The sequence below is a fragment of the Chenopodium quinoa genome, unplaced genomic scaffold (assembly GCF_001683475.1).
Source record: "Chenopodium quinoa cultivar QQ74 unplaced genomic scaffold, ASM168347v1, whole genome shotgun sequence".
Classification (NCBI taxonomy): Eukaryota; Viridiplantae; Streptophyta; class Magnoliopsida; order Caryophyllales; family Amaranthaceae; genus Chenopodium; species Chenopodium quinoa.
Genome location: NW_018744895.1, coordinates 3,606,508 through 3,615,930, shown reverse-complemented (window position 1 = coordinate 3,615,930; position 9,423 = coordinate 3,606,508). Strand labels below are relative to the sequence as shown.

General features: G+C 34.3%; 1 protein-coding gene across 3 annotated transcripts; it reads right to left on the bottom strand.

Moving 5' to 3' along the window:
- Positions 1–996: 996 nt before the first annotated feature.
- On the bottom strand, positions 997–9,053 carry LOC110706078 (uncharacterized protein YKR070W-like). Of its 3 annotated transcripts, none has more exons than XM_021883992.1 (12): positions 8,911–9,053; positions 8,710–8,810; positions 8,533–8,568; positions 6,744–6,817; positions 6,569–6,660; positions 5,370–5,441; positions 5,070–5,271; positions 3,962–4,057; positions 3,049–3,116; positions 1,855–2,065; positions 1,479–1,562; positions 997–1,381 (listed from the first exon to the last, which is right to left on the bottom strand). In XM_021883992.1, exons 1-12 carry the CDS (start codon positions 8,970–8,972, stop codon positions 1,298–1,300), a joined length of 1,182 nt encoding a protein of 393 aa, XP_021739684.1. In that variant the 5' UTR covers positions 8,973–9,053; the 3' UTR covers positions 997–1,297. The 3 variants fall into 3 exon arrangements, with proteins under 3 accessions (XP_021739684.1, XP_021739685.1, XP_021739686.1); XM_021883993.1 differs by having other exon boundaries at positions 6,569–6,609; positions 8,911–9,052; XM_021883994.1 differs by lacking the exon at positions 8,911–9,053 and having other exon boundaries at positions 8,703–8,795.
- Positions 9,054–9,423: the final 370 nt, after the last annotated feature.

Here is a 9,423-nt window from a genome sequence, read left to right as displayed (position 1 = left end):
AACTGTTTTTAATAGAATTCCAGATTTTCAATTTAAAAAAAAAAGAAAAAAACAAAAACAAAAAAAAAGGCAAAAAAAAAAAAAAAAATTAAACGGTAACGGCGGCGTCTGGCAGAAACGCCAGTGCACTGGTGGTGGCACCTGGTCTGGACGCCTGTGCACTGGTTGAGGCGCCTGGGTTGGACGCTAGTGCACTGGTTGTGGCGCCTTGCCTGAACGTCCTTGCCATGGTTCCGGCGTCCAAACTAGGCGCCAACTCGTTTTCCGTCGAAGACGACGTATCTCCGGCGTCCCTCGCCTCTCCGGCCTCCCCTCCAGTCTCCTTGGGCAACCCAGTACTACTCCACATTTGTTAGATCGAGATTTGTTCACTTTGGGTACGATTTTAGAAATGGGCAAAATTGTCAAACCATGTCTAATTTGTGGGCTTTATGTGGAGATTTGCGGGCGATGTTTAACAAATCCCTAAATAAAACCACCAGGTCTCATTTGCTCTTTTGAAATTACAAGTATTTATTCTTATCTTACTCAAAACAGTCGGATCTCATTTGTTCTCTTGAAATTACACGTGTTTGTTCTGATCTTACTCAAAAGGCCCGAGTCTCATTTGTTCTCTTGAAATGAGATGTATGTTATAATCTTACTCAGTATTAAACTTTAGTTTAATTTGTCGAAATATTACGAATTTGGTGATGTTTAATTTAGTGTGCTAGTTTGACTTAATTTTGGTCATATTTTTACAATGAATGCATAAGGAAAAAAAACATTATTTAATTATGTCAAATTCATATTAACTTGAACTCTTATATGTTTATACTACCTCTATTTTTTAAAGTTCTTTGCACTTTCTGTTTTTCTTTGCACTTTCTATTTTTAATTGTTCCTAAGTTTCTTTACATGTAACACCCTAGAAATTCCTGATTCTTTGAGTTATGAAAATGACTTTTGCACTGTATTTGCTGATTAAAGACAAAAGAATCTTATATTGTACTCCGTACTTCATATTGTATTATTGTATAAGAGAAACTTGTGTTCAGTGAAAATGAATTTAAAACCAATAATATCAGATACAACCAATTTATCAAATTGAATAGTCTAACAAAAATTTAAACGTATAAAATCACCTGTAATCCTACAGATTTGATAGGAGAATTTCACATCCTTGCTGTAGAGAGAGAGAACTACAGATGATACAATTCTAAAATTGGGTATAATTTCTATATGAATCAAAAAGAATGGTAGTATGCTCTGAGTCTGTTGCTAGTACATGCTTCTTAAAAGCTTTGTAATGCTAACATTAACCAGATGAACACCCTGATTGGCCTGAAGAGAACTCTTTCTCTAAAATGAAATCAACAGCATCTTCCACTGTATCCACAACCTGAAAAAATTAGCCAAATCAAAATTACAAACTTGATTTCCATTACACCAATAATCCCTCGTACACATCTCTACATGATGTGACTCATTTAACTTACCAGATCTGCGGGATATTCTTGGTGATTTCCTTTACCGTGGAACATACCTGTTCGGGTCAAAACAGATATCCAAGGATCTCCAGCCTGAAAGTTGGCAAGATAAATGAATTCAGCAAAATGCAGGATTGAAGAAAATGGAAGGTCACTGGCTACGTTACTCAGACTCGGGTACTAGTATCCTACATGAGTATGTATCCGAGTGTTAAACTCGGCTATTATGTGAAAGACTTCTATGGTTTTGCTCCATATTAAAGAGTCTTTAAGTGTCCAACACATATCAGAGTGTCGAGGATCTGACACAAGAACTCAAGGGGAAATGAACAGCTCAAGTAACATAGGTTACTGGTCCAACGATAGCATAGATCAAGAAACTAACCTGTCTTGCACCTTTTATGTCAACTGATGGATTATCACCTACCATGTAAAGAGCACTGAAGTAATTCTTCGATTGATTTCTGTTCAAGTGACTGTCTAGAGACTCATGATTCATATCGCAATGAATTTGGTTTAAAGTGGCTTCTGCATTCTTGAAAGCAATAGGCTCAGGTTTTCCATAAATTACACACTCAAGTGGAGTATGATGAACTCTGCACCCAATGTAAGAGAAGCAAAATAACCCAACAATCAATTTGATATCCCATATCATAAGATCTAGAATGTAATTTACAACTTGCTCTTAGGGTTAAACATGCTGATAAAGTAGTTCATTGACCACCAATTACATGCACCATCTCTGTTCCCCTTACTCTAGTTCCTTATAAAAAGTGCTTGATAAAAAGATGGTCATGATTCGTTCAGCCCCAGATCACATGCACACAGAGCTTTTTTAGCCACTTACTGTATTATCTTTGCTAAATCTTAGTCTACAATAAGCTACACTCCTTCCTGGATATACAATCACATTGTAATCATAACTCCTCAGTCCTCATATTGATGGATTCGAAAGATTCAATCAACATTATCCTTAATGTGAATCAGAAAGTTTTAATATTGGCTACTTAATTGAGAATTTTAACATAGTTATATCCAACCGTCACTTGGTAGTGGTTCGTGCTCATTTTCTCATTGATGGCTTACATCTACTGACCGGGTTTTATTTAAGTATGAATTCACCGACTAGTTTTTTTTGTAAGAGGACAGGATGTCCATTAAACCATTAATACATATGAAGAAACTTCTTGCGGATAACGTTAGACTGTAGAGTGTAGAGGGTGTATTACTGAATAACTACAGTTTTGCAGAAGAGTACATTTTTAAGAAACCAAGCATCCCTAAAATACATAACCCATATAACTAATGTGTCATTATTATTTCTGGTCGAGGATATATCATAAGCCTAATTTATTTCCCAAACTTGTCCAACAAAACATTTTAAATCAAATTTCTATCATTAACCCACGTATAAGAGATTTAGTAAGAATAAAACACAAAGACCACAAAGAAACTCAACAAATAAAAAAGAAACAAGTATCAAAGAGCTCAAGCTGCCAATATGAGAAGAAACAGCTAGCATATTATAATTGTGTACAAATCTCTCAGAGTTCACCTGAAATGCAGGCTTAGAAATTACCTGTTGAATATACTTTCCAGTGCAATCTTAAAGGCCCCCACACCAAGACGTTTATCTGGAAATGCAGCCTAACATTGACAATTTGGCATTTTGCCACCAAAGAGATACATTAACCAATAATAAATTTAATTTTTCTTTGTTCAATATTAGAGCTGACAACTGGGCTTGTTTCAGTCATGTTCTCTTCATCTTATAAAAATCATTTTTAATCAATATTTGGATGGTTCAATACGGAGTAATTCTCATTTAATCAGTAACAATGAGTTCAGTACAGTATATAACTTCAGTTCAATAAAATCAAATGCCCTTATAATGCATTCCACTGTCCAATGTTAAACTTATCGATAAGCGGAGGGAGTAATAATCATAGGCTATAAATATGTTGGGCTATATATTGTATAGTTGTGATTTTTGTACTTAAGTCCTAATTGGGCTTTAGGTTACACTTAGGTTGTAACATATATACTCTGTTGATAAGCAATACAAGCCAAGGAAAATCATTTACACAAAACTTGACATGGTATCAAAGCCCTAGCAGCCCAACAAAACTTGACAAAATATCAAATGGACTAAAGTTTTAAATGGTAATTGGAATCAATGTAGCCAATCTGAAACTGTTTGAAAATGGGAAAACTCACTTTTGTTTTATGCAGGACTATATATTCATTTTATTTTGAGGTCAACCACAGCTGAAAATCTCCATAGGCTAGTATATCTTTTACCTTACAATTTTTTTACAAAAAATAAAATAAAAAATCTAGTCTTACTTTGTTCTTAGAAATTTTCGGACAAACATTAATATTGTCCTAAGTCCAAACATACAAATGAGAAAAAGTTCAGCAAAAAAATTAATAATAACAATAAAAAAAAAAAAAAAAAAAAAAAAAAAAAAAAAAAAAAAAAAAAAACCAACCTGATATTCAAGATCATCAGCTGCAAAATATAAGGCTGGTTGAACTCCATTCTCCTGTCCAGAAGGGTCTCCAGTTCTCAAAATATCACAAAGAACCTAAACACAAGATAACCCAATTCAGGACATGAAATCAGAGAAAAGAGAATATACGAAGCAACATGGATTCAAAATTTTTGATGGGAAGACTTGAAAAAGACAGCTTAAAATCCGAAGGTCAGAAGATAGTACACAGCAATATCTACATCAAAGATTAATTTGAATGCGAGGCAAGCTTTATGTGCATATACAGAATATTTTGGAAGAACCAAGTTATGAATGAAGAGGAATTAGAGTAAATTGTAAATACATTTATAGATTCAGGTTCTTGTAAAAACCACTCATATTATATCCTTTCACATGGTACTTTGTGCAGGATAAGGTTAATTAAAATAATATTATTTCAAGAGGTCACCTTAATCACAGTAAACTACTGCATCGACGATTCAACCTAATATATAAAATGATATGCGGATAATGACAAATAGCCTATTTTGTTTTCATTTTGCTGTGACAAACTTCTTGAAGTATTTCTGCTCTAACAAACTTTGAGTGTGTTTTACATAAGCTTCTTAAATAATGTAGTATGAAGCTTACACCACAATAGGAAGAATTTATAAGACACTGATCCAAAGAATTTGAAATAACAAATCAAAATACGAAGGGGTCCTTGCAAGATGTCCATTAGCTAGTTGTGAAGCTCGAGAAAACCATAGATCTAAATCATCTAATAGCATCAGTATGATTGTAAAAATTGGTTTGATGAGTTGTTACAGGATAAAGGGGCCTAGGTTAAGAGTCCCTAAAACTGTTAAGTTACCCAATACCCTCACCCCCTAGCTAGTTTGTTATTTCTTGGTGGTTGATTTAGCTGGACATATTTGATTAATGTTAGGCTATTTCATGGAATAATATCTGCTCATGTTACTAAGAAAAAGAGTGTCAGCATAAAGCCTAATTGCTTCAGTTCCTTGAGAAAAAAGGTGTCAGCATGAAACTTAATTACTTCAGTTCCTTTTAAGGCTTCAATTGTGAAAGAAAGTCAGTCTCCTAGGACAAACAAGAGAGTTACCTGGATATCTCTGCCCCAGTCAACAGGATCACTCACAATAAATGCTGCCTTCACTTTCTCTGTGTACACATCACAGACAGAAGCCAACTTCGTCAGGGTGCTGCTCCGATCACTTCTGGACATAGTCGTCCAGTTCTTATATTGTGATACAGGATCAATGTCCTTAAAGTATGATACGTATTCATCTATAGAGAGCACTTTACTGCAAAATGCAAATGGCAACTAATTAAAGGAAGTCCAAAAGATGAAAGCTAGAACTTGACAAAGAACTAAGAGGAGAAACTTCTAGATACAACATACTTGAAACCATACTCACTCATTACCAAAGCGGGTTCCCCCTTTCCAGTAGCGACAATGAGTTCATCCTGATACCTGCGCCAATTGAAGTTGAAAGATTGATGAAAAAAAAGTTTCAAAATAAAAGGAAGGGAAATTCAAAGATTAGTCACTATAGCAAGTTTACAAGTTAAAGAGGAGTTAGACAATTCTTAGTTATCTACATGCGTATCAAAGTAATTAAGCTATTGATATATCCTGAATTTAGAGTGCACAGAAGAAACAGTTATTAAGGAAAACAGTGAGAGCAATAAAACACTGAGATGACCAAAGATCGATAATCATATATCATTTTCCCCCTTAAGACATGTACATTAGTTTTAAGTTCCCACAAAACATATACAAGACACATAAAAAAAAAACAAAGCGGAAAGTGATATTTATCAGACAACAAAAGAGCAAATGCACTCCTTGTGGTGGATGAAGAGATACTTTTTAAGAATAAAGAAGGCTAAAAATAAATATGAGCATCGTTTTCAAAAAAAAAATTAACTGTGATCTAGTAAGCTGAAAGATAATATCTAATCAAAATATCCTTTTTAAAAATGCAACATCTGTTTCTCTTTTTCTTTTTCTGTTCTAATTTTCTTCACAGTTAATGAAACAGAAATAAATTCCTTTGGCCCATCTGTTCTTTCTTTGCAGTTAACAAATCCCTTGGAGCATCTCTCATCTACTTTATATTCATTTTAAATTTCCCCAACAGGAAGAAAATAAAAATCCTCCACAATACTTTCTCTTTCTTTTGCTTATTCGGACACAACGAATGCCATATGTAGCAAAGTTTGTTTATCATGGCAATTTATCGGCTTATAGGATACAGTCCATTTCATAAGTACAATGACAATTATTTTCTCAGTTCAACAATTAAAACAATAGGAGGAGCAAAGACCACACATTAACATTCTCACATGCATAATGTTTCTTTTTTCTGTTAAGTTCACTTGTACTGGTTGGCATAGTGATACAGGACACATTAGCTGAAATTAACTATTAAAGCATCTATATATAAAACAAATTATCCAACGATGAAAACAAAGTCCAGCATACAGCAACAACAAAGCCTTAGTCCCAAAATGATTTGGGGTAGGCTAACAATAAATTCAAATGCCAATGCTAGAAAAGAAAGACAACTAAAATATATAAAATGAAATGAAGCTTACCTTCCCAATAGATTCCTAAATAGTGAGTGACCTTGTACAATCTGTGATCGTAAAAACAAAAGGAAACTAGCAAAGGTCACATCAGCAAGTAGCTGTCACAGAAGGATGGAGGAAAAAATTGTAGTAAAGTTTATAGTCTGTACAGAACATGATTGATAAGATAGAAGTATTCTACCTGAGAAGGCATAATATTCACGCCTAAAAGTTCACTCAACTCTAATGCTCGTTGTGATTCTGGCACACCACCTCCTGCTCATAAAAATTAGCAGTTCACTTCAAGTGTTGCATTCACTTAGACAATTCTATTAGCATTACAATTTCCATAACATAAAAGCTCCTTATGAGAATATCTATACATTATCTGTCCCAATTTCTTATAATAGAAGATTTAACACAATTTGACCAATATGCCTCAAGTAATAGGCAAATGAACTCAGTTGATACAAAACTAAACATCACTTTACCACATTGTTATGAAAATTGTCAACTGTGACAGAGGAGTACAAACTTAGCTTTGTGTGAAAAATGAGTACAAAACTTAGCTCGTGTGACAAACGAGTACAAAACTTAAATTTGTGTGACATACAACACTTATTTCTCATCAGATAGGTCATGTAAGGTTTAATTTCATTTTTCTCTAAATATTGTTGCCTCACTTATCACATTGTTTTCTTTGTACTGTATTTCCCTCTATTCTCACCAATTTAACGGTAAAAATAAAATAGCATAGCTATGCTTTTAACAAATGAAATTACAACCTACTACAAGTCTACAACAATACGGTGATAGGATGATACAAATGAAGGACATAATATTTTGTTAAAATGATTTACATGATTGAAGCTTAGATACTATAAGGAATAGTAATTTGAGAAAAACGGGCTAGAATTGGGGAGAGCGAGAGACGCAAAAGAAGAAAAATATAATTGGGACAAAAAACGTGACAATACCTTCACAACACATCTAAATTAAGATCAAAGAAGAAAGAAAAAATGGAGAGGAATAATGATTTACAAAAGAGAAAGAAGAAAGGAAATATGAGAGGTACGGGGAGAATTTTCCCCTAACTAGTTAATGAATGAATGTTAAAAATTCACAGCTTAACTATCTTTGCAAATATAGGTAGGGTCAAATGTCAAACAATGCTAAGCTGTATACTTATTTGTCAAACTAAGCTAAGTTATATACACATTTGTTAAACCAAATTAATGAAGCTAAGTTTTATACTCATTTGGCACAAGGGTGTTGAATTTTATACAAATTTGGCTAATTGGCAATTTGGCATTAAATAATTGGTATGTGATTCCTAACTTCTCTCCATTACTCGATGTAAGAGAGGCCATTTCAACTCTCCATTACTCGATGTAAGAGAGGCCATTTCAACAAAACCAATCACAATCCACCATTAACATAAATTGTAGTCATTCTTTTGGACATTCCAGAAAAAGAACAAATGACTAAACGATCTAGATAAAAGAAGTATTTCCAAACTATTGCAAACATACACAATTTTCCCATTATAATGAAAAGATTTTGTAGTCAACAATCATCTTCAAAGACTAATAATTCAAAAGTCAACAAGCTTAGTTAGTTGAGGTCTAGGGGTAGTACCCAAATCCTAGGATCGAATCCCATAGTACATCCTACCGCTTTGTAGCTCCTTGAGCACCCAAAAAAAATCTTCAAGGACTAATATTATTCAACTCATACCCCATAACTATGGACAATACTATTTCCAACCTAAGATAAACGAACGGATTAAAACAATTAATTCTTGTTTTTGATTAAGGGAAATACTTAGTTCCAAAAACTAGTAATCTAATCAGCAGAAAGAGCAGCAATTTCCAAATTCAAACACAAATCCCAAAACCATATCAAAGATAAATAATGCAGGGAACAAATTATACATAGTGAAATTGTCAATAAAAAAAACAAAACCAAACAGAAAGCAGTAGATATTATACCATTGGTCAAGAACAGAAAAGGGACCTTCATAGAACCTGAAAAATTGAACAGTAAAATTTATTACTCGTATATTAAATACCAAGTACTCCCTCCTTCCCAATATAATCAGTCACATTATTAGTTCAAATTACACTATCAATAGTCGAGGGAGTAACAAACAAAAACATACTTCATACCATTCTGGTACAATCTTTGGAGAGCTTGACGAGAGCCTCCAATGGGTGTGCCGCCGCGAAGAATAACTCCATCAATATCAAATGCGATTCCAAAGGGTTGACTGAAACAAGAAATAGCCAACAAGAAAACACCATTAAAGAAAAGAAGAAATAATAATTAAAAGTTGGTTTGGAAAGAAAAGCATTTGATGAAAGGCGGACCCTTTGGAATGAGGTGAGTTGTGGAGGGAACGAGAAGGAAGCAGTTGTGGTTGAGAGAACATTGATGGATGGATGGATGCTGGATTGCTCTTGCTTGGCGCCCTGCCTGTATGTTAACTGTTCAGTCGTGTAGATTTATTAGAGGTGATCAATGGTCGAGTCGGACCAGGCCAAGGATAAAAAAAAAATTGCCCATTCAAAGGGTCGGGCCGGATAATGTGTGCCCAAACCTGTCTAAATTAGGCGGGCCGTTCGGGTATTTTGGGCTGGGCCAAAAAAATCAACTAAAATTGCATAAAATCGATTTTCCAAGCCCGTCCAAATTTTTTTAAAGTCAGGTCGAAAAAAATTGCCCAAAGCCCGTCCAAAGTCGGGTCGGGCCAACGGGCCAGACTCAACTTGATCAGGTCTAAGATTTACTCTCTATTTGTTTCACTTTATTTTACTTTGTAAATTACCACTCTCTCCGTTCTTAAATTACAAGCCTATTTGGATTTTTTTTTTGTGAGAATT

Coding starts and splice junctions, on each gene's coding strand:
- LOC110706078 (XM_021883992.1), bottom strand. CDS start 8,972: ATGTTCTCTCAACCACAACTGCTTCCTTCTCGTTCCCTCCACAACTCA. Junction 8,811..8,910: donor AACTCACCTCATTCCAAAGG/GTCCGCCTTTCA, acceptor TTCTTGTTTCAG/TCAACCCTTTGGAATCGCAT. Junction 6,818..8,532: donor TTTTCTGTTCTTGACCAATG/GTATAATATCTA, acceptor TTTTATGAGCAG/GAGGTGGTGTGCCAGAATCA.